The sequence below is a fragment of the Chaetodon auriga genome, chromosome 7, assembly GCF_051107435.1.
Source record: "Chaetodon auriga isolate fChaAug3 chromosome 7, fChaAug3.hap1, whole genome shotgun sequence".
Lineage (NCBI taxonomy): Eukaryota > Metazoa > Chordata > Actinopteri > Chaetodontiformes > Chaetodontidae > Chaetodon > Chaetodon auriga.
Window position 1 is genome coordinate 14179652 of NC_135080.1, and position 24927 is coordinate 14204578.

General features: G+C 43.1%; 1 protein-coding gene and 1 non-coding gene across 3 annotated transcripts in view; both read right to left on the bottom strand.

Moving 5' to 3' along the window:
• Positions 1-1291: 1291 nt before the first annotated feature.
• The window catches only part of arhgef17 (Rho guanine nucleotide exchange factor (GEF) 17), a 59064-nt gene continuing 35428 nt past the window's right edge, over positions 1292-24927 (bottom strand). Inside the window, exons 2-24 of one of the 2 annotated variants that reach the window (XM_076734716.1) lie at positions 20516-20593; positions 17087-17269; positions 13296-13412; positions 12197-12289; positions 11903-12079; positions 11706-11756; positions 11377-11486; positions 11148-11233; positions 10546-10664; positions 10136-10343; positions 9862-9935; positions 9607-9690; positions 9390-9493; positions 8445-8560; positions 8148-8267; positions 7792-8059; positions 7584-7670; positions 7273-7340; positions 6929-7077; positions 6647-6821; positions 6377-6472; positions 5738-5920; positions 1292-5631 (exon numbers count right to left, since the gene is read on the bottom strand). In XM_076734716.1, the coding sequence (XP_076590831.1) occupies positions 5423-5631; positions 5738-5920; positions 6377-6472; positions 6647-6821; positions 6929-7077; positions 7273-7340; positions 7584-7670; positions 7792-8059; positions 8148-8267; positions 8445-8560; positions 9390-9493; positions 9607-9690; positions 9862-9935; positions 10136-10343; positions 10546-10664; positions 11148-11233; positions 11377-11486; positions 11706-11756; positions 11903-12079; positions 12197-12289; positions 13296-13412; positions 17087-17269; positions 20516-20593 (2955 nt within the window). In that variant the 3' untranslated portion in view covers positions 1292-5422. Of the gene's footprint in view, positions 5632-5734; positions 5921-6376; positions 6473-6646; positions 6822-6928; positions 7078-7272; positions 7341-7583; positions 7671-7791; positions 8060-8147; positions 8268-8444; positions 8561-9389; positions 9494-9606; positions 9691-9861; positions 9936-10135; positions 10344-10545; positions 10665-11147; positions 11234-11376; positions 11487-11705; positions 11757-11902; positions 12080-12196; positions 12290-13295; positions 13413-17086; positions 17270-20515; positions 20594-24927 lie in introns of both variants that reach the window. The other variant, XM_076734715.1, reaches the window with a different exon arrangement.
• trnam-cau (transfer RNA methionine (anticodon CAU)) lies at positions 15210-15282 on the bottom strand. Its single transcript has one exon. It is a non-coding gene; the product is annotated as a tRNA-Met (tRNA).

A 24927-nucleotide genomic window follows, 5' to 3' on the forward strand; every position in this document is an offset into this window, starting at 1 on the left:
TGTCTCATTGAATCATGTCAGTGAGCCACGCTGCACCAGCACCCTGAAACTCAAGCATCCACTTCTTAATGACTAAACAGTTCTCAGGTAAGAGTCTTTAAACCTTGAGCCGTTGGGATTCTGCAAGATCTAATTGCCTGCGTGGGATTGAAGAAGCCTCTTAGGTTATTTATCCAACTTCAGTCCTGTGGAGAGCCAGTTTTGTCTTCTGACTTCTTCATGTCATCTTTAATGCGTGTTTAATTGTTGATCTTTGGCCGTGCTATATGCCCCCATGCTCCCACACCAAGCTTCGGACTAAGCCTCCCGTGTCTTTAAATCTAAGATTAAGTAAGATTACTTCTATTGACACTCCCTTAAGGAACATATCCATTCTTCAGGGATCTTCAAAGCTGCCTGACCTTACAGCACTATGTAAGATAAAATAGGAAATTACAGTTTTTCCACATCAGCACACGATTTTGTAAATCTGATACCAGCGAGTGAAGGGGATTTCTACTGGCCCACATTCCTCCGCTGGGATGATCCAGTGAATCAGTGTGAATCAATGACTCACAGCATCAATCATGCATTCATGTCAGTCACAGATGAGTCTCTGTGCTGCTGTCTTTACTGGCTGCTTCATTCATCACACAGATCTTCACTGTTTAATGCGACATTTGAATACTGCGGGGGGATGTAAGTGGGCCGTGACTGGTGTGTATTCAGGCGGAGGCGGGAAGGGGCATCATTTGTATTTGTGTGTTTCCTGAAAGGCCTGCTTTCATACTGTTTTCCTCTATATACTGCTGGGCTATCATATCACAATACACTCCATTGTGGGTCAGTGGGTTAAAGTCAGATGAATAGTGGAGAGACACTGAAGCTCGCTGGTAAAAACCAGTGTTGACTCTGTGTTACGGTCAGTGCTGCTGCCTGCAGGAGGCAGGGAGGGCCCGATAAGATATGAGTCAATTTAGAATTTACTACCTATTTATTTATTGTTACAGTAAAGGAGAGAGGAACTAGCTGATTTCAGCGTTCTGGTTATGAATGTGCTTTCATTCATAATGCCCATCATCCCCTGGTTTGAGAGACAGAGCTTAGCCCTTGCCTGAGGTTTGAGAGACCAGAATATGCTACCTGCAGACTCTGGCATGTAGACGCCACTTCCAGGTTTCTGATCAGGTTATGTTGATTGAAACTGTGATCAAAGGTATCAAAGACCAGGTAACCAGGATGTAAACTTACATTGTTGGGTGTTGTGGGACCTACGCCTCACCAGCTGAAGAAAGAAGAGGCACAAACTGGCACCAGTGAACTGATTTAATTACAAAGAGGAGCCCACAGTGACAAAAACAAGAACAGCTACATACAGGAAGTAACTCTGATAGACCATAACTGTGACAACTGCAAGATGTGATAAACAGAGTTATGACCAGGCGGCAGCACAGAAACGGTCACGTTGTTTTCCTTCCCGTCGACGTCCCTAACAAGGCAAACGTACGCTTTGGAGCGAACATGGCTACCAGTGAAAACATCAAAACTCTTTCAGACGTCCTGGAAACAACAGAGGCCGTGCTGTCTTCTTCTGGGAAGATCCATGACAGTTATAACTTAAACATCACTGACAGCACATGCCAGAGAGCGAGGGGGGGGGGGGGGGGAAATACAAACAAAAACAACCCTTACACAAATATATAAAAATATGCCATTAGATTCATATCAACAATTGAGGACTGTGGGTGCATTATTTACAAAAAAAAAAAAAAAGGCAATATATACCAATATTTACAACAATAAAGACTTCTTTCACATACGGGCATGAGGAGGCTACTTACAGATTGCTGAGTTACAGTGATGATAGGATGAGTTTGATGGTGAAAAATTAAGTGTAAATTTTCTGTGTCTTTAACTGGCACACAACAGGCTTCATTCTCTCAGTCCTTTAGCTTTACTTCATATCTAAGATGCGTTTAAGTGTTTAAGTGTGTGTCTGTAAAATAAAGAAAGTCAATACACCGGGTCCAAAACCTAAAATGTAACTGCTGAAATATGATTGTCATTAATATGCATGTGACTATCAAAGGAAACAGAAAAGTGTATTCTTAAGGCAAATATTTTTCAGATTTTTAAGAAAATCTAACTTTCTGAATTGGCTGTTATTGACTATATGGTGGCAGTTTCAGAAAATCATGAATGAATCAAACTAAATTGTAGAAGTGTTTTCAGCCCAGGACAGTCAGTAATTATGCTTTACCCAGAGACCCCAAAGCTTGAAAATACACTAAAAGCTTACTGAACTGGGGACCCACCATCAAGGGGCTTTGACCCTTTTTTGCTGCCTGACTCACAGTTTTAGAGGCGGGGGTACCAGCACACAGATGTTCCTCTAAACACCCCCAAGTTGTCACTGTTCACAGAAAATGTACCATCCATTCTGCAGGGAGCTCTCCATTTCTCTGCAGCCAGCATAGATATACAGCATTTTCATGGGTAACTTGGCAGCTCTTGGCACAGAGAACACAGATATTAATTCTGTTGTGAATCATTAAAAAAAACACCTAAAATCTGCTACCTTAACATTAGAAGAACCTTAAAGCAATATTTGGACATTTTGGTAATGAATCTTTACTCTTTTGCTTGGAGCTAGATGAGAAGTTTAATACTACTCTCATGTCTATTTGCTAAATGTGAAGCTAAAGCCAGTGACGGGTTAGCTTAGCTTAGCACAAAGACTGGGAAATAAGGGGAAACCATTGTAGTTTACAGGCTGTTGGTATTGGGTGCTGTAACTTAGAGTACCTAGCAACATGCTAATTGGAGAGAGCATTTAGGAAGATGTTTCTTTGTACCTTTGGGCAGAGCAAGGATAGCTATTTCCCTCTGTTTCCAGGCTCTATGCTAAGCTATGCTAACTGGCTGTAGTTTAATATTGACTGTGCAGACATGAACTAACTCTCCACAAGAAACTGAATTTCCCAAAATGCCAAACTAGTCCATTTCCTAAAACTTCCCTCTGCTGTATTTTTCACAAGCTTCCACAAGCTAACTATAATTTTGACTCAATTGTGGGCAGAAAAACCACAAAAAAGCTCCTTTTTTAACTAGCCAACTGGATAACAGTGTACTTGTGGAGGATGCACACTTACACAAGCCTTTACACTTACAGAGGCAATGAGCTATCACAGCAACCAACCAATCCTCTTAACTGTTAGCCGCTCTCACAGCGGGAGAGTTAACCTAATGTGGATGCCTTTGGTAAGTGGGAAATCTGAGGTGAAGCATCCAGATGGCTGGCAAAGTGCAATGAGGTTTTCTAGGCTTGGAGGGATCAAAGACAATCACTGCTTAACCCCAAAGCCTCAGGCTAACGTGTGTCAGTGGGCAAGGACAAGTCAGAGTCACCCATCACTTCCCCAGACATCTGCTGCGGGATGAGGGAGAGCTGACTTTTCACTGTGTGTACGTGTGTGTTGAATGGCTTAACTTTTAGCCTTCTGAAGGCACGTGCAGGTGCTCAGCATTTGTCCTTCTCACCTACTGTATCTTGTGCACTCTCTTTTCTCATAAATGAACCACATGCATCTTGTTTTCCAATACTGAAATCAGTGTTTGTGCATTCAGGGTGTAACAATACCTCTTAGTGCCATGTTTCCTGGAACAAAACTGCCACAATATGCACTTTGCAGCTTGAAAATTGAGCAAATCTTAAGCATCTGGCACCCAAACAGGCAGTGACTGTGTTTGGGTACAGCATAAAATGAATTTTGGGATTGACAGCTCAGGTCTGGGTCTTTTGATCGCAAACAGCCAAATGATCACTAGAAACGAAATGTATTCCAAGAACCTCACTTGTCTGGATCTATTTCTCTTCATTTGTGGAGCCAAACATTGAAACATGAACCCTGCATTGTGTGTAAGTGAACTGTATCGTTACACCCCTCCTGTGTCATATGTCTGTCTACCTGAACCCAACCCTCCCCATTTATCTATTCCGGTAATCACGCCAGGGCCTCCTTGTTCTTCAACTCCAAAAGAAAAAAGTGAAAGCTACATCTTCTATAAATTAAGTGCTGTAAAAGAAGGCGCTAAATCAAAACCATAAATACTGTACATAACTACTGTTATCTGCTACCACAGCCTAGCGTCATCTCTAAAGAGTCTGCTATAGAAATCAGCCACATCAGCTCCTGATTTCTGCTCAACAAAGTGAAATTTCATGGCAAAAGAAATCAGTTCAGATCCCTTAATGTCAAAACTCAAACACACACACACACGGCTTTGGCATAGTCACGTTAAGGAGGAATGTCTCCTATGCACTTTCTCTACTCAACTCCAGCAGTGGGCATCATCTACGTTCATGTCATCTTAAACTGGCAGCAAAATTTAAATAAGAAAATCAGATACAATGTGGAAAACACGTTTGTTTTTCACAAATATCTTCAGATTCAGCGGGTGAGGGCTGTGCATTAATGTGTGTGACTGTGTGCATGCGTTGACAGTCTTATTACATACCCTACTTGCCACATATTGCACTTCAATGACGCTCTTATTCACTCTCCCTCTGCAGGAGGAAGAGATGATTTTAGCAGTCTCACATCTACAAGCAATGATCATGGAGTAGCTCTACTGGGATCAGAAATAACTGATTTCAGATCTGCCATTAGGGGCTGTCCAGACCTGGCAAATCAGGTTTAAAGAGTAAAATACTTCCTCTCTGCTAAGTTTGAACTCTGCAGGTGCAGAAATCAACGCAAATTCAGAACTCAGAAGATCTGTCAAACTACAGTCTGTCATGGTACGCTTCACTTGGTTTCCACTCGTCGATTTTCAGATATTTTTACATGACATTTGCCTCAGATCATCCGGAGGCGATCTGTCTGCAGTTCAGGCTAAGATGAAGTGATGACGGAGTAAAGGGTTGATGTGCAAGTCCATAAAAAAAACAGAGAAAATGTCAAAGGACGAGTACATGCTTCACTTATGACTCAGTTCACCTAAATGTCCTCTTTCAACCTCCTGTGCAATGACATTCTGCAGAGTCCAAGTCCTCTTCTTTCCTTCATCTGTTCTCTGTCTAAACATCCATCCATCAAAGTCCTCTGGCTCCTCCTGTAAAGACTTGAGTTTAAAAACACTTTTCTAGATCGCAGATGCCAAAAAAAACAAAAGCACACACGCACAGACGCCACTCAGTGAGGCACAACGCACACCACCTGAAACATTAACACAAGAAAACTGGGACTGAAGTGATCATATTCATTAGTAAGTCCAGGAGGGAGTTAACAGCCATATTATGCACATAGAGACTGGTGGACTGAGCAGAAGACCAAAACAACAACACCAAAAAGTGAGGAGTCTGGTTGGGGGAAAGGGGCTTGTGCGCCGTTCTCAGCTAAAGGGAGGCTGGGGCTGCTTGTTCGAACCGGGACCGGCCGTCTCAGACCCTCCAAAGCAAAAGATGGTTGGTGCTATCATCCCGTCCGACCGTTTCGCTGCTATTGGTCAGTCTGAAGTCCTCGTAGCCATCACCGCCGGAAATGACTAGGTGGTTGGTTTTTGGAGGGATGTGGGCAGACGCTCGGCGGCGCGCGGAGTCACGCCTTTGAAGGTTCCCATCAACGGTGCTGCCGCTCTGGGATTGGTTGCCTACAAAACACAAAGAAGGGATTAAAGGTCGTGAGAACGCACAGATTCAGACTTCAAACTCAGCTGTTAGTCAGACAAGAGTGCACACGAAAAAAAAAACAACCACCTGTGGAGTCAGTTGTTGCAGGAGGGAAGTTCATGTCAAAGCCTTCCGGTAGTTCGATCGATGTCAGGAACCGAACGTGGCCCGTGTGGCCGTGAGCCGAGCCCATCGGTGCCAGGGGAGATTTCAGCGTCCCAGCCCCAGTTCCTGAGCTCACTGCTGGGATCGTCAGCGTGAGGACCACCCCTGCAGAACAACACTAGCTTAAAATGTGCTGTGTTTTTTTAATTAAGACAATATAGAAAAGCTTTTCTTACATATCTCTGATTTTTTAAAGGAAAAGATTTTAACCCATTTAGACCCAGATTTTATGCCATCTCATGTGCAAAAATTACAAGAAGAAGATTATCAGATTTTACTGAGGTTCAAGATGTGATTGAAATTCTGGGAAAAGTCCCTCTAAATGAGTAACAAGTAAATAAATAATTGATAAACGATTTAGTGTTTTAAGTGCTGTACGGTCATCTGTATTTTCATTAAATATTTCATATAGCATGCGTCATTTGTGAAGCTGTTTGCATGTGCATGTACTTTTAGCTTCCAGACCTCTAAATCGCTGCGTACATCTGATTCAATGACAAAATCAAAGAAAATGGAAATTCATTTTAATCATCAGATTAATGTATTTTGCATTATTGCTACCTGCACTGGTGCCGATCCACAGCAGATCCTTACAGGCCAACAACGCTGTGATTCTCAGACAGGCGGCCTTGTGCTGTCTGATGATGGCGTCTGCCCCTGAGTGGACAGACAGAAAAGAGAGAATGGGACAAAGGTCAAAGAAGAAGAGAGATAAGGATGATTCAAGTGTCGAGGCAGCATAGAGCCTAGGTATTGAGTTATTTAATTAGTAACAAAAAGCTCCTGCACATGAGCTGCTGTCCAGAATAAGGTGTGTCCAGGTGTGTTTACCTGCGAGCATTTTATGCACAGCAGGCGCCACATCCACCTCTGTCAGGCTCTCCCAGCTCTGAGCGTGGTACAGTCTGACCTGCGCACTGCCCTGCAGCGCCAACCACACGCCCTGACCGTACGCCACCATGCAAGTCACGCACCGACTGCTGTCTGTGCCCACCTGGAACCAGTGCTGACAGGCAGGGAAGGAACATGTGTTACACTCATTTAATGGTCTTTCTGCCTCATTATTTGTTCACCTCTACACACATCAGTCCATCCATCCATCATTCTGCCTACCTCTTGTACCAGTGTAGTGGTGTTGATAATAAGGACTCTGTTCTGTGAGCCACACCATAGCTTTCCGCCCACAGGAACCATCTTGGTGACAGGGCTACTGGGCGTGCCCAGAACTAACGTCTGGGAAGACTGAGGGTCCCAGAAACTACCTGCAGATTGAGAAACATAAATCATTTTGTTACACAGAGTCTTGTATTTGCAAAGGGCGGAAGACTCCAAATTGATTTTCTCTGAATGATGTGTGTGGACACAGGTAGGATTATGTGCTTCAGCAACCACTGAAACTAAATCAGAAGTAGCCCCAAACAGCCCTGCTTCCCCCTCGCTCTGCACTCCCAACGTACCTGCTTCTCTCTGATAGACAATCACCTCTCCATTGGCCAAAGACACAAACACTTTGTTGTCCAAGTACCTACAGGAAGCAAAGAAATGGAGGAATGCCAATGAAAAAGAAGTAAAGCATTTAAGTAATGAGATAACACTACTAATATAATAAAAGATATATATAGAGAGCAGTAACAGGAGAGTTGGGACAGAGGAACAGCAGACAAACCTGACAGAACACATTCAAACCCAGTTAACTGTCTAATACAGCATCAATCTCAGTATTGTTTTTGTTTTAAAAGGCAAAGCAGTGGCCAAGAAGGCAACTCACAGTACACAGAGGATGGAAGCTGAGTGTTGCATCTTCATGCTGTTTTTACGGTTTCGGATGTTGTCTGAGGACTGGTACACGTGGATGCTAACAGAAACAGAAGCATTACAGGAAATTAGGTGATGGAATCAGTACACCAACAAGCAAGGATGATATGTCTATGTGAAAACAGAAAAGAAAAGTGTGTGTGTGTGTGTGTATCACACACCAGCCATCCTCAGTGCCCAGCCACACTGAGCTCTGGTAGGCCTCCGGGTCGATGCTGAGCAGGTCCTCCAGGCTCGCCCTGGTGAACGAGCCCCGGGAGGAGCGGCGCATGGCGCGGCCGTCCATGGGGCTCTCTGTGTGTGGACGGCCTCCTCCACCTACGCCCAACATCCCTGGAGCTCCGTAGGAGCTGGCCACTGGGAACTCCTGCTCCTCCTCACTGCTGGTAGTCTCTGCAGCCATGTCCTTTGAACCTGGACCCTCGTCATCTTACGGGGGGTGAGAGAGAGAGTTTAAGCATCTCATGTGTTCATGTATGTGTGTGTGACTGGAGTGTATATGAGTGTTTTTACGCACTGCCATAGCTGGATGATATGGTGGAGTGACTGGCCTGACTCTGCAGAGTGGATGAAGGGCTGGGTGAGTCTTCATCATCGGTGTCATCACTGTCAAACGGAACAAGCTCCGCCCCTGGTCCTGAAAACAATCAATTGATCAGTTTTATATAACAGAAAACTGCAGTACATACAGGCAGAACACGAGTCAGTGTACTTCATAGAGGTAGACTAAACCTTGCAGCTCAGTTTACAACCCAGTTAGATTTAAAGCAGGAACTCTTTCTGCTCGTCTTGTAAACACCATTTATGTACCAACCTGTGGGTTGCTCCGTCAGCTCCAGCGATGAATGAGAGATAGAAATATGGAGCTGCTGCTGGGTGTGACCGGGTGCTCCGGAGGCTGAGGCGAGGGTGGGCTCCGATCCGCGCTCCCTGAGAAGTGACAGTGATTGATTAATGGTAGAGGCTATAGATCACTGATATTCCCAACCTGGGGGTCTGATCCTCTCTAAGAGTCTCCAAAGCTCTGTGGCAGGTTATATTTTATAATTAAAAAACACATAATACAGAGAAGTGTATAAAAAAATTATAAAAAATATCATGAAAGCTCATCTTGAGATTGACAGCAAACAATCTGCTCAAAATTCATTCAAATGGCTCATTTTACACAAACTTCCTGCAGATATTGAGTTCAGTATTTGGGTTTATTGTACAGTTCATCAGTGTGTTCTGTAATGTTATTGTTATGCATTGAATATAACAGAAAATATCTATAAAATATGCCACTTAGTCAGGGGTTGTCAGTTCACTCAATGGGAGAAAAAGGTTGCCATAGATAAAGTCAATGAACGAGTCAAGTTGCAGCTGAAGGGAGTTTTTAATCCAGCCACAAAGAAACTTATGCTGGATCTCAACATGTTGAAATCTCAGGTTCATTACATTACACTAAAGGTTTTCCTCTTGTATCTGAGGTGCTTTCAATGACCACAGATGAAACTGTAAATTGCAGATTCACACACCGTCTGCCTATTTGATAAAACTACTCAGGCATGTCATGACTCACTTGTCCAAGAGGGCAGATTTGATTGTTTAAAAAGCAATTCGAGAGGAGAAAGAGATGGAGGCCATTAGGCTGAAAGAAATACTGATACTGAAATACTCAAGTGCTACTTCCAGTCTGTTTACGGTTCAGATGTGAATGAATGATGTGGCACGCGGGGGGATAAACAACAAGAGTCTGAGTAAGTGTGTGTACACCCACCTCCCCTTGAGTCCCGGTACTGCAGCAATGCATATGATCCTGGCTGAGCAGACTGCGATGCAGGCCTCCACTGTGGGCTCATCTTTGATGTTCAACAGACACACCTGGAGAGATAAGACATCATCGCTCAAACTGTTTTCAACGTTCAAATTGTGTTTTTTAAAGCAATCGTCTCCCGGTTAGTAAATACACAGATAGATTCAGAGTATCTTCTCACCTGTCCTACGTATCCATCACTGTTACACACCCACACCTCACAGCCACTGTCGGGACAGCTGTGGCTGGGAGAGGCACAAGAAAACTGCACACAAACAACAATGTAGTATGAGTGGAGATGACTTTTGTTCTTCAGTGTTAGCATTAGATGAAACTTTATACTTCTACTCCACTGCATCTCGAAGGGAGATATTGTACATTTAACTACCTTCATATCCAGTACAGACACATGCTACACAGTAGATGCTGCTCTCACCTGCATTCCACTGCGTGTCTTCATTATAGGGATGGCCTTCAGAAACTCTGGGTCCCACTGGTCCTTATTCATGGCTAAACACAAAGACACACTGATAGTTAGACCACTGCAGTAAAGAAGCCATAGGCCTAATGAGTCATAATCAGGAGGATGAAGGATTAAAATTTGTCAGTTAAATTTGTAATGTAATATATTTTTGTCTCGGGAAACGACAGGTTTTTATCACAAGCCACAATTCAGTAATAATGTCTCAATATAAAGCTTTTTCACTGACCAAGCTTCTTCTTGGCTTCTTCAAAGGCCTGTTCAAAGTTGGACCGAATGTCGGGCGACGTAAACTCAAAGACGAAGCTGCTCTCGGCGGAGGCCGTGGTGAACTCCAGCTTAGTGGGCAGGAAGGTCATGCTGAAAGCCAGAGACTGCTTCTCTGACAGCTCCCTGTGCACTGACGCCATCAGATCCTTGATGACCTCGTCCAGGGACTGAGAGAGACAGAGACAACCATTAGATGTTTTAGCACATCGCAGAACAGAAGACAATGAGAAAGCTCGAAAGCCATGACGAAGAAAGAAATCAAACATTTTGTCATTGGGCATAAATGAAGGTAAGGAGGAAACTGAAGGTTAAAAAGAAGTGACAGTAAAACGTGGCTGTTGTTCGTGTGTGCATGTTGGTGCACAGTACCTGGTGTGGGAAGCTGAGGGTCTCGGACAGTTTGCTGATCTGACCCAGAGTGCTGAGATCCTCGTCCAATCGACTAATCATCTTCTGGATACTCTCCTTGTTTGTTGCCTGAGTGGAGCCTGATGTGAAGAGCAAACACCGTCATAATAAAACATCACACGTTAAGGAGGAAAAACATTGGTAACAATTTACATGAAGGTACACATATTCACCATTAACTAGATTCTGATTAGCAAGCATATTAGTAGGATAATGGCTTTTTATTAGTCAGTAAACAGCACTTATTAATGCCATTAACCCCCTAACTCCCAGACTAAGTCAAGCACTTTATAATGACTAATAAAGAGCCAAAATGCTTTTAATATGAATGCTAATAAGCAACTATTGAATGGTGAATATATGTACTTTAATCTAAAGTGTTTCCAAATGTTAATATCTAACTTTAACTTTGATGAATCAGGCAACAGTGAGGAACATCTAAATGTGTCACCAGGAATTATGAGACATTAACACAGGGTCATGAGACTCATTCAAAGAGATCCAAAAATGACAGGAAGTGTTTCCTGCTATCAGTAGTTTACGAGCTCAAGATGGAGCCTTACTTTTCACCACCTCCACGTCTTCCAGGGGAAGCTTCCACAGGAACTTGTATTTACTGGAAGTGTCGATGACACTGGCGGCGGAGTATCTGAGAGACAGGAAAAAGAAAGGCGAGACGGAGAGAAAGAGGTCATTAACAAGTCTGCTATTCAACACCAGGGGGCAGTGTGGTTTACATGCTGTGTTATGATGATGACGGTGTGTGTGTGTGTGTATGTGTGTATCACTTACAGGCTCATGGAGCTGCGTCTTAATGAGCCAGACTTCCTCTTGAGAGTGGTGCAGATGATCAAATCACTGAAGAGGAAGAGAGAACGGTCTTTCTTCCCACCCACTGTCTTCTACAGAGAGAGGAGGGTGAGAGGAAGAAGAGCTTGGAGGATCTGAACTTGGGCTCCAGGTCGTCCGTGGAACAATTTCAGTTTCCATACACTGTTATATTATATTATATTACAGCTTGCCTTACTCATCTCTATGACTTTATTTTCCACCACTTGACACCAATTTAGAAACCTCACTATGTCACGCATGCACTCGTCAACTCAGAAAGCACTTCTTACCGCCTCCATGACCATTTCTTGTCTCAAGAACTTCCTCTGGGGGTTCAGAATCTAAAACACAAACAGAGACGTGATCATCACTGTAAACTGTGATCTGCAGATTAATAGACAATGAAAGTAACTGTCAGTTGACAGTTAAGAAAGACAAACATCAGACATTTACACGGTTTCGGTGTATTCAGTAAGAAATATCTCACGTGTTCCACTCCCTCTATGTGCGCCTCGATCTCCTGGATGACTCTGGCCTCCCTTTCTGCCTCCTCAGCCGAGTGACGGCCCTTATTGATCTTCTCGGCCAGTCGCTTGATGTCCCTCTGGGCGTCCAGCAGGTACGGGTGGTCCGGGTGATCCTCTGACGTGTGCTTGAGCAGATCCTAGAGCAAACAACACAAACACAAATAAACATACATGTCCCTTCTTGTTACTAAACACAGGATAAGGCCACTCTACAGTAAGCAGAGAGTGGGCTCTTATATTTAGAGGGAGTTCACCTTAACCAGCAGCTCGTATCGGGGAATCCTCTGGACCGGTTTAATCATCAGATCCCCCAGAGCCTGTTTCTCCTTGTTCTCACGCATGTTTTGCTGTTGGAGGGAAGACGGAGGATATAAGAGAAGGTGAGAAAATGAGACATGATGACCTTAAAATAAGTCAGTGTTTCACTTCACGCCTCCACCACAAGATGGCAAAGTGGTTCCACTGTAAAAACCGGGTCTGGCAGGAAGCTCCCCGCGGTTGAAAACTGAGACCAGGACGACGACATGACAGGTTTTTGTGGTGGCTGATTACATTTTTGATTTTGAGCTCTTGTCTGTGCAGCCAACTTGTGCTGTTTTCCCCATACATTCAATTCTGGTGGCACACCACAGTATCAAAGTGTGCAACAGCGGTCTACCAAACGTAACTGGACGTATCGCTAAAATATCCCCGGGTTTTGACGTCCAATTATCTGGTCGAATTGGTTTAAAGAGGGGGTTTGTAGAACATTTCACGGACCATAATTTGTCTTTACTTACAGTTCCAGATGAAAAATTATATGTGCAGAAATAGGAAATTAATTGCAGCATGGTGAAAAATATTTTAGGCCCTCCAGATCTGCTCCAGAGGAAGACAAAATGTTCCTTGCATTAAATCTGACACCATGTGATTTAGACGTGAGAATATGAGAAGAAAAACTTGATGGTAAGTGAGCTCTTGTCAGGTTTCAGCCCCCGTGTCGAAGCATTTTGTCTGGATTTAAGGATGAATTCATAAGTAAACCTGCTGAAGTCCTTTAACTGCTTCTTTCAAAGACAAAAACTCGTGGGAATACCAGCATGGACAAACAGGAGGAACAAGACAGGAAGCACACACACATTAACATATACACAAACCTAACACAGACTACAAGGCCTCAAGTCAAATGTTGGCACAAAGTGCTCCAGCTCCTCTTCATTACTATGTGTTTCAGGCTCTAATAGCTGGTAAAAAAAAAAAAAGCCTTTCCAGTTTATTTTTAATCTCTAGACTGATTTCTAGTTGTCCAAACAAACACATCTGAGCAGCTGCTCAGACGAACCGACACATCCTGTGAGTCAGTCCAACACTCACCTCCAGAAACTTGTGAAACGCCGGCTTGGCCTCCTTGGCAATCCTCACAGCATCTTTGGCGTTGAGAAAGTTGTCAATGTACGCTGAATACATGTTAGCTAGAGCCTCTTTGGAGAACTGGAGACAAGAAGAAGAAGAAATTTAAGCCACTATGTGCAAACTTTTATGTGAAAGCAGCTTGTTCGACGATAGCTTTCTTCAACTTTGAGCAATATTTTACGTAAAGTCAAAATATCTGAAGTGCTGGTAAGAGAATTTCAGAGCTGCTGGAGCTGAAACATGTGATCAGTGGATTGACAGAAAATGAATGGTTGATAATTTTGATAATTTATTGATCATTTCAGGTGTTTATCAAGAGAAATTGTGGGTTCCAGCTTCTTAAATGTGAGGATTTGCTGCTTTTCTCTGATGGCGGACTGTTGATCGAACAAAAAAAACTCACACTTTTTACCAACGCCAAAGATATCCTTGACCGATTCCTGGATCAATATTTCTCCAGTAGATTGGAGCATTTGGTGAAACAAACTATGACAACTAGGAGAAAACTACCGCTGCATTGCTAATCACATGCGATCAACAACTAGCATTTAGCACGTTTTATTTGTGACTGTTTACTTACGTCATAATTACAGCAAAAGAGAGCTGTAATTAGAGAGATTCTAAGAAATCTTGATGCAAGCGGTTTTCAGTTTGTACGCGATGGCATTAGAGAAGAATATTTCTGATCCGTCACTCCCTCAAACACACACAAAAACAAGCACAGGTGATTCACCCCGGCCTGCTCGCTTTCCACAAATAGAGGGCAGGAGAGCCCGAGAGCTCAAAAAAATAAAAGAGGAGCAGATCAGAGAGAGGGTGTAACAGACTGTGTGACGTCAGGGAGAAACCAGCTTTCTCCCCTTTCATGAAATAACCTGACCCTCTTTCTCTTTTATCACCCGTCTCCCGGCGTCCTCTCCTCCCTCCTTTCTCTCAGTCAGTGAGGAAGAGGAAGGGGACGTCACATCTGAGGAGACAGTGAGGATTAGTCACAGCGGAGGACAGAAGCGGCACAGACAATAGGAATGTGCTCCGTCACCACTTTATATAAAAGGTGAAACTTCATGTTCTGTTCCGGCAGCTCTGCTTAAAGACGTCTCTGAATTTTACTGACGGATCGACTGTCAACTTTAATTACACAGCCACTGTATAATCTTCAAGGAGAGGAAGATAGTGGAGATAACTCGATGTATTGTTTAATGTTTGTCTTTTAGGATTCACTACTGTTCAGTGTCTCCGGTACCTTCAACCTTGTCTGCTTAGTGTCGCTTTGTGACAGAACATTGTTTTGTAGTTTATGATGCGTTTACCAATGGTTTAACAGCATTATAAATAAATAACACAATTAATAGTGAGCCTTCAATGCCCTTCTCAATCATGATAAATGCTGGGAATGTGTAAGTGTGCAATCCAAAAGTGTACAAATACTGTCATGGCTTAATTAAAGATAAGAGCAGAGCCTAAGCTGTGATAATGCGTCACAGATAACCCTGAAACATGTTTCGAGAGGCAGCTTTGGTTCCAAACTCTGCATAAGCTGCATTACAGTCGAGGTACAAAAAAAAAGAAAAAAAAAGGTATATATAAAATACAGTTAGCCTATTGCAGGATGCACGAGGAGCTGAAAACAGCTTACATAACAGCACAAGCTATCAAGCTTGAAACCATTTGCCGTAACAGAGCACAGAAAGAGAGGACAGAATTCTGCTTTATCAATGTTTGTCTGAACAAGCACAGGCGAAGAGTTGTGAAATAGCTTTAGCTTAAGTGACGAAGCTGTGACTAACTCGGTCATTTCCCACAAACCAAACGCCAGCGACACAGCATATCTTCTAAACGACCTGCTTCTTTGAACAGGAGACAAAAAAAACATTGTGCCCCGTGTGAGGCTCGAACTCACGACCTTCAGATTATGAGACTGACGCGCTGCCTACTGCGCCAACGAGGCCTGCAGCACTCAGCAGCTGCTGGAGCTTAAAAGGCTGCAGCAGGAAGAACGGAGGGGGAGGGGAAGAGGCTCCGTCTGAGCAATGTGGAGGATTTGCTACATAAAAAAAGCTTTATTCTCTCTGTACTTGCAGCTTTTTCCAGTTTTGTCCTCCTAGCTTTCACCTTAAAGGAAAACCCACCCATAGCACCATTTCACAGTTTCTATATAAAACGTGTCCTTGAGGTATGAAACGCCGTAAAAGGAGCTCATTTAACATTTTGGTGCAGCAGCTTTTCCTCCACCCGCTTCATCTGCTTGTAACTCAGTAGGTGGTTTCCTGCATTTCCCCACATTGTGCTTGTGTGACAGTTTGTGTCTCCAGTGTGAGTTTGTCAGACTGTTTCATTCATGCTGTGAGCCGCTGAGAGTGACAACAATAGCATTAACATAGCCGGAGAGTGAGTGACCACTGATGAAAGACAAAGCCTTTCGCCACGGAGCAGAAAAAACTACAATCTGTGCTTCTTCTAGAATGAACTTCTGACTCAATGTTTGCTCAAAGTCTGAGTAAAACAAGTCCCTTCATTCTCAGAGACTGAGACCTGACATTTAGCCCAACACGGAAGTTTTAGAGGACTGTTTTTCAAAGCCGACGTTCAGAGCCCCCCTTGGGTCATGGGAAATTTTAAATGGGTCAACAATAGGTCACTGGGAAAACAAAATATCAAACTAGCGTTGCCAACTGTAGACTATCTCGTCATAAAAGAGCTTCCCTTCAGTCCACCCTGCTGTCAATAGCGCTTTTTAAAGACCGTTAATTCAATCGAGCTCTGGTCGACCGTGAAATAGATTTTATTTGTCATGTCTGGAAATGCTGGACATCACATTATCCTTATTTGATCTTGCAGTGCTAATCAAAACAAATGCACCATAAAACAATAAAATTGTCTCAGAGAAGCAAAGTGCATCCTTTGAACAGTGTTTAATGTTTCCACGGTTTGCTGGTGTGTGAAGAACGAGGCGTGCTTTTAAGTGGACTGAAGATCTCTTCATTAGTTACTGTTCATATAGCTGGAGGATGTTCTACTATAATTCATGCTTCTGCATCATAACTCAAACTTTATTTCCCACGTGCCTCACAGCCTTATTGCTCTCAAGGCAGATGTTACACAGAAGTAAAGGCATCACTGCTCCTGTCAGACATGAACGATCACGCTGCCACCCCGTATGTCACATACAGAGCGTAACAATGCAAACATACTGTACGCTGAATACATTCCTGCAGCACAAAGAAGAGATCACCATGAAAAGTCTTTAGTCAGGCACTTAAGTAACTCGGCTGCAGGAGCTTTCTGCAGTAACCTGTTTTGCCTTGATTGTCATGTAAAAGTTGTCTGAGCTAACTGCTACATAAGGATGAGAAAAAAAGTAAAATTTTCCTCCTTGACTTCACATTTCATATCACCTGGGTATTGTTTTGTATTATTTTATTGAGTGTGTTTATTGTTATAACAGTGTTTATGCTGCCCTCTTGGCCAGATCACTGTGGAAAAAGAGATTTTAAGATTTCTTTTGAGATTTTAAAGCTTCTAATTGGCTTTTTACATGTTTTTACATGTAGGCTTGTGCATGATAAAAGACTTAATTCAAGGAAAGTAACTGGATATCTGGATGAAATGCATCCTCATATTCACACTAATTTGATCCAAATTAGCAATAAGCAACCTCCAGAGGTCCAAAAGGTGGTTTTCACCTCTGACATCCCATTTTTATAAAAGACAGCAGGAGAGGACAGATGTCACTCATCGTCATCTCCACTCACCGACTGAATAAGGATGTGTCCTACAGTCTGCCTGTCGTGCCATTGGCTGACGCAGCCTGCGACTTGCTCCAGGAAGTGCTCGTGGTGCTCCAGGATCTCCGGGATCTGGTAAAACATCTCATCCACCAGCAGAGGGTCCACGATGGAGCCGCTGTCTGGCTGTTTGAGAGGACGCATGTAGCCCTGAGGAGAGAAGGGAATGAGTTAATTAAAGTTTCAGACGATTTAACACACGCATTAAATCAGCTAAAAATGTCATCCAGCAGTGATGGACTGTGCTTTTAACTCTGAAGACGATCCACTTATTGTCTTCCTCTGGATCTTTTGAACCAAATGCATCCGCTGACGAGGATTTTAGGGATACAGCCCAGATGATTTGAGGGATTCAGATTTCCACTTTTATATACAGCTGATCTGAGGTCTGTATTGCTCAGAGATTAATAGCTCTTTGATTGCTGGGCTGAACTGCACTGCTTTTACGGGAGCATTGTCAGTGCGGCCTGAATGTGAGTGACCTTGTTTTAATAGTAAATTATCAATGTAATCTGGTTTTGGTGTTTTCCTTTTACTGATATTTTCATGTTTTCATTCACAATCAAGACTGTTCATTAATGCTGCAATCACACAATGCTGACAGGAAAACTTCCTGTGATTATTCCGACATGATTAGCCCAACTGCTAGCCTTAGTTACAACAGATACATAGCCTAAATTACCTAATTTTTTTTTGTCTGGATTGGATGGATTTGTCTATTTCTATAAACAAATATCTGCGTGTAAATGCAGGACCTGTAGGCAAAAGACAAGATTTTGGTATCAGAAGCCTTCTGGTTTATGTGCACAGTCCGTCCGTTTGTCGTCTGAGTAGCATTGACCAATCGTTCTTTGAGCAGGTTTTGGTTGCATGCAGGTTCACAGGCCAGTCTGACTAAATCATCATCAGACAACAGCTGATGGGTTCAGAGGTTGGCTAACAAAAAGAATGAGAAGCTAACAGTGTACCGCTCCTTTTAAATGAGCTGAAATGATCATTTTTAGTGTCAATAACTGCCCGTTATGGTAGCAGACATGTTGTTTCAGGTTTGGTGACACTAGTGAAGATTTTACTTTCATCAAGTGGGAGAAGTCAGGGCACCTTGATATCGACAACTCGGAGGCTGACGTGAATGTAGATTTCCTGACTTGGCTGCTCGTAATTACGGTCTAAACGATATGACGTGAATGCAGCATCGGCCATGTTGGCCACACCAACGAAGCTGCAAGCAGTTAAATAAAACTTTTGTCTGCATATAATTTCACGCTCCATTATCTTTCTTTTCTTCTCCTCCTTATAATTATATTTCCAGTTCTTCTCAAGGTAACCCCACACACACAATGAAATGAGCTTTTGTAGAATTAGCTGTTAAGTTTTCAGCAGTGTCTCAGCAGCCTGACTCTGAGACACACACACACACACACAGACACACACATGCGTGCACACACACACTGCAATCCATTAAAGCCGAGAGAATTTTGGAGATTTAATTTACTGTCTAAAATAGACTCAGACAGATGTGACCCTGAGGCTCCAGCAGCTGTAAAGTCCAGTCAGATGTGTGAGGCTCACTGACTGATGACCAATCTAATCTGCTGGTTAGGATATTTCTATTGACGAGGGCTGTGATAAAGAGGGAGTTAAAGCAGCAGCGATTCAGCTTGCACTTCCTTCAACAAATGTTTCTCGGAAATGTGTTACATAAGGGCGCTTTTACTTTACCTCACAGGCAATTATCAGGTTATAGCGGAGCTCTTCTGCTTTGTACTCAGATGGATCCACATACAGTCTGAGAAAGAGAGGGCTGTTTTTGACTAAAGATCTACAGTGACTCAGCATCTTCTCTAATATAACTGGGTTACTGAGGATGTGACTATAATTGTCCAGAAATTATAAAAGACTTAACTCATTCACTAAAAAAAGATGATGAAAATGAGTGATCGACTGAGAATTTTTAGTGACGCGAGGCCCCGATGACGAATTAGTCACCTGAATAATTAACCGTGAGAGGGTAGCTCTAGCTAAAGCGTTTGACATTTTCTGGTTCGTAAAGCCTCGGGTGTCAGTGTCATAGCTCTTCAGCTGTACCCGTAGGTGGGAGTCAGGTGTGCGTGTTGTGCTCTTTCCAGTTTCAACTTGCATGAACATTAATTGCTGTTTATTAGTGAAAGTACTGCTGCAGTGGTGTTGTTCTTTTCCACAGCGCTGAGAGGAGATGCTCAGGATGGTGACAAAGAGAGAGGATGAAGTGTGATCGCTACATAAGTCATCATGACTCGAATACTCTACTGTACAAACTGATGATGTCTGAGTTGTTGTGTAGAGACGCTTCAGAAAGTAAAACAAGGGTGAAACATTGTTTTGGCTACTGTTTGTCACTGTGCAACACCTCTTAGGTACATCAAGGCATCTGAGCCATTGTTTTTATGAAAACACTGATTCGTGTCAGACAGGGTACTATATCTGGTCGGACCTCAGCTGACTAATCTATTCACAGAAACTTTCCCAAGTCCCCAAAACAGAAAGTGCAAAGAGTCACATTTCAACTTTGGATGGCGCCGCTGTGGAGCTGTCTCAGCTGAACAACATCTGACACCCTCCTTCAGGGATCTGCACTTTCACTGCAGTCACCGTGGAAACACTTACTTTCCCTGTGTCGCCATGGGAACACATCCTCGGATTATTCACTTTGTGGCCACACATACACACACACACACACAGAAACACACATGCATAGGTAAGAGCACAGAAAAGCCAGTGTGTATGTGGGACATACACACACGCACAGATACAAAGATGTGTGCAGGCACACACACTGCTCACCCACATACAGCCAATGGTGACAGGTTATACAACCAGGTGATAACAGGTAGGGAAGGTGAGGAGTGTGTGAATGTGACAGAGAGGGATGCGGCTAAGATTTGGGGTAAAGGTTAGTTAGCTGCTGGAATAGAGATATGTGTGGGATACAGGTGTGATGTGTGTGTGTGTGTGTGTGTGTGTGTGTGTGTGTGTGTGTGTGTGTGTGTGTGTGTGTGTGGGCGGGCGGATAATGCTGAGGACAGTGAGATGTGATGGGGTTAGCAGATTAGCCTGACAGGATGAATGACTATAAGGGGATTACATAACACCTTTGTTACCTACACTTGTTATTCATGTCCTCAGCAATCTGTGAATCCACAACAGTGTGTTTGTCTGTGTGCGAGCGCACATATATGTGTGTGTGAGTGTGTTTGTGTGTGTGATGATAAAACACTCAATTACACAGTGTGTGTCTGTCAGCGAACATTACTCACTTATTAGACCAGAGATGTAAGAATGTCTGCAGTGAACTGTGTGTATGTGCTCTATGAGAATGTGTGTGTGTGTGTGTGTGTGTGTGTGTGTGTGTGTTACCTGAATGAGAGTGCGTAGTGACTCCACATATGACTGCTCTGTGTCCAAGAGGGTCATCATCACATGTTTCCTCATGTCCTGTCAAGAAAGAAGAAGGAGGTCGATCATCACTGTGCTTAGATTTATCATATGAAGAGACATTTCCTGTTGATGTGTCACGATGTGTCATGTGTACTCTATAGGCTGGGCAGAAAGAGTGTGCACTGTAACTCAGATTAAACAATGTTATTGAGTCAAATATGGACCGACATGTTGGAATATAGTAAACTGGAATCAACCTTTTTGTAAGACACAGTGACCTTGAAAAACCTTGAAAAGTCTTAAAGCTTTAATTAAGTCCAGTTTGTAATGTTTCTGTTTCAGACAGCACACAGATTGCAGGATCTAATTCTCCAGTTGTGAATTAATGTTTTGTTTTGTTTTTTTTTAATGCACACTTCTGTGATGGCCTAGTGCATAACACACATCACATAACTGCAACACCTTTGGTTTGATCCCCATCAGGAACCTTTGTTACACATCACATCCCTCTTGTCTCCTACACGTGTGTCCTGCAGCTTCACTGTAAACCTAGCCATTTAAGGCAACAACGAATAAACAATCTGACGTCTGCATCTTGCTTTAACCAACTTTCTCCATGCAAAAGGTGTAGTCAGGTGGGTTTACCCATGAGACTCCTACATGTTGTCTATGTGTCCAGCATAAATTAATGAAGACTCGTGTGTACAATAAGAAACCAGGATCAAGTCATTATCGGTGAAACTCCATCTTTGTGTCGCCCTAAAGGGGGACGACCTTGTTATATTTTGTTCACCGTTTAATGCTTGAATAACCGTCGTCTTGATTCCTTCATAAGATGCAACCCTGTGTGTCTCACAGCTGCTGTATTAGGCTGTATGACGGCAAAATGGAAAATGATTTAAAGATTGGTATATGCATCAAAAACCTTGAGGCAGAAGTCATGTAGTCGGCCTGATTTTGAACACACACAGACACGCACACGCACACACACACACACACACACTGCAGGAACTTAGTTTCTAAACCCCCAAACTGCTACAGTCGGTGGTATCAACGGATGGAAACATCCCTTAATGTTGTTGGCATTAAAGCAACAATTTACAGCAGACGTCTTGCAGTCTATAAAAGCTAGATAAGGAGACAGTGGAATGAAGTATGAGGAAGCAGGAGAAGAATTACTGAAACGTAACTTTATATGGTATTTTCTTTCACTGCTGATACGAACTGAAGTGAAAAATAACCTAAAAAACACTCAGCTGTTACCTCTCGTCTTTCTGGCATTTTAAAACTCCTGTTTCCACATCTGCATGTATCCTTTGCAACAACACACATACACAGACACGCACACACACACACACACACACACACACACACACACACACACACACACACACACACACAGACACACAGATATATACACACACACACACACACACAACCGGATTAAAGGTCACCGAGGCCAGGAAGTCCACAGACTCAAAGCATGACTCAGCGGTTCATTTTAACAATGACTCATGGTTTACGGATGCACGCGAAGAAAATCAAATCTAAAAGGACAAGATAATTTTCCTTGTTTCTACGTTTGACTCTTTAACACTGTGGGATGAATCAAAATCAGCGGGTGACTTGTTAAACTTAATCAGAAGCAGCTAAAATACAGTTTTTCGCGAGCTTCCCTCCAAAACATTTAGTGGTAACGATTGAAATATTTATGCTATGAAGAGGCACTCCATCACTTTCTCCGGTTATACTGTGATGAAGTCTTTGCCATCACTTGAGACAGGCTGTGTGTGTGTGTGTGTGTGTGTGTGTGTGTGTGTGTGTGTGTGTGTGTGAGGCAGAGAGAGAGAGAGGTGGGAGAATAACAAGGGGGAGTATAATGATCATGGAACAAGTCAGACATATTATCTCAGGGGTCTCAGGGGTCTCAGGGGAGACTCCCAAAATACACTGGGACCAAACATGACTTAAATAAATATATATAAATATCAGCAGGAGCCACAGGCAAAAACCCTATGGTGCATATACAGTGTAACCACAATGTCTCTCTCTCTCTCTCTCTCGCTCTCTCTCTCTCTCTCTCTCTCACACACACACACACACACACACACACATGCAGAGCCACAAAAATATACAGAGGAGGATTTTTTTCCTTCTTCCCCTGCTCCCCTCTGGCAGCACCACTGTGCCCTATAAATAACTGTAACAATGACTTCCCAGAAAGGCCATGTTTACTGTTTGGCATCTGAATGGATCCCAGGGGCACTGTGGGGTACCACCGGAGGGTGAAAGGTGGTGTGTGACACTGTGTGTGTGTGTGTGTGTGTGTGAAGAGTGAATGTGCATGGACGTGACTGTGAGTGGAAAACTTCTAAAACGAGGTAAAAAGTGTGCACTGACGCATTTCTTTCGTCAAATACTTTTTCATTAAGATCAACGCTGTTGCTCCTTCGCAGAGTGAGGGATTCAGTCCAAGTCTACTCTGCCGGAGATATAAACACAAACACAACACAGTGGAGTAAATACAGGGCTACACATGAGTGAAGAGGGAATGCACAACACCACAGCAATCATCCCTTTCTGTTCCCCAATTACCATCCAAATGGAGACACTCGTCTGGTCCAAAATCATCTTGGCTCCCAGCAAACAGCAGTGAATCTGAATCCCAGTTTCTCAAGGGCTGTTTAACTTGACTTTTATCAATGGGAAGTCAAACTTTAGTTGATGATTTTCTGGGTTAATGTCACATCTGCTAATCTAAACGGACTGGCTTCAAACCCGGCTTTCATCATTTTGGTGCTGCACCAAAATGAAAGATGTGAAAAGAGAGAAAGCTGAAAAGAATTTCAGTCATTTTGATTAATTGGATTTAATTTAATATATCAAGTTAGTATTTTTATTGATCAATTTAATGTCGATACTATGTCAGAAAATCGTGAATCATGCCATCATAATTGGACCCCAAGGGTGACACCTTCAAATATAAACCTTCAATATACAAGTGTGTAACACAGAGAAGTTCTACTACTGATTAATTATTGTTAGAAATAAGCAGCAAACCTTTTCATATTTCATGAATGAGTTAAAATAATTGATCATAATCTTCATTTGCCATCTGGCTCTCAGCACTCTTACAATCAATGATCACCAGATGATTGTTGAGAATGGTGTGAGAGCAGATGCAGACAGTAACAGCACTGTATGTCTTCAGACCTGCAGCAGTGTTGTCTCAAATGAGAGTTGGTCTGATAAGTCCTTGTACTCTCTGCAGCATTTATGTAGCATACAGCGTATGTAGTAGGCAATCTGAGGAAGGAGGTGCCATCCCTCTTGTTAGCAAAATGACCAAAATGCATCCCCCTCGCTGACCTGCCTCCCCCCCCCCCCCCCATCCCCTCGTAGCAGAGAGAGTGCAGGGGCAGAGGGGCTGTTCAGTTGAATGTGTAGGTCTAGTCTGACTGACTCATTGATCCTTTATCTGACAGAAGTTTGTGCACGTCAGGATCTATGGCCCCGACCACGACTCTGAAGTATCAGTATCCTAACTGTGCTGTATTGATGAATCTGTGGTGCTGTCCGTGGTGCTGATGGAGCAGACAGATTCGTAACTGCTCCTTTTTCTCTCAGTCCCACCCTTCTGTCAGTTTCACCGTGGACCTACAATATTCTCTCAACTACATACTATAAATACTTAATTCTATTCTATATTAGAGCCTGTATACTCTATAAAGTAGCGTCACCTTCAAAGTGACAAGTAGCGACGTGTAGTCGCAGAAGAGCGAGAGAATCACAGAGACCCTGCTGCCTGCAGTATTCCTACACTATTCTTGGAATATTTCTAAGATTATTCAGTTGCATATGTGTTGCTGAAAATACACAACCAGACAAAGCCACCTCTTTAACAAAACAGAGCTGCCTCTGCATGAATGTCTCATACAAATTAAACCTCATTTACGCTGATCAGATTAACAAATGCAGATCCACTCCTTCTTAATCACGACCGCCTAACTGGAATCTTAATTTTGACATTAACTCGACAAAAACAAACTTCTTAAATGAACCGCTTTCATTACAGTCCAGATCAATAAGCACGTGCGCAGCGTGGGAATGACTGTGATCCTCAGAGGGCTGTGCGGCTGATGCTGAACGTATGGCCGACAGCAAGAAGACGGGGAGCAACACGTGTGTGACAACGAGGCGAAACCAGAGCAGAACTTTGGTGGAAACAGGAATGTTCCTCTGTTCTGTGCCTGTCGTCTTTATTAGATCACACACACACGCACGCACACACTTCGGGACATGGTGAAATTATGCAAGGAATGCCACTTTCATTTTGCTAGCAGGGTTACCATAGTAACCCCAGCTGAGAGGCTGAAAGGCCACAGGAAAGG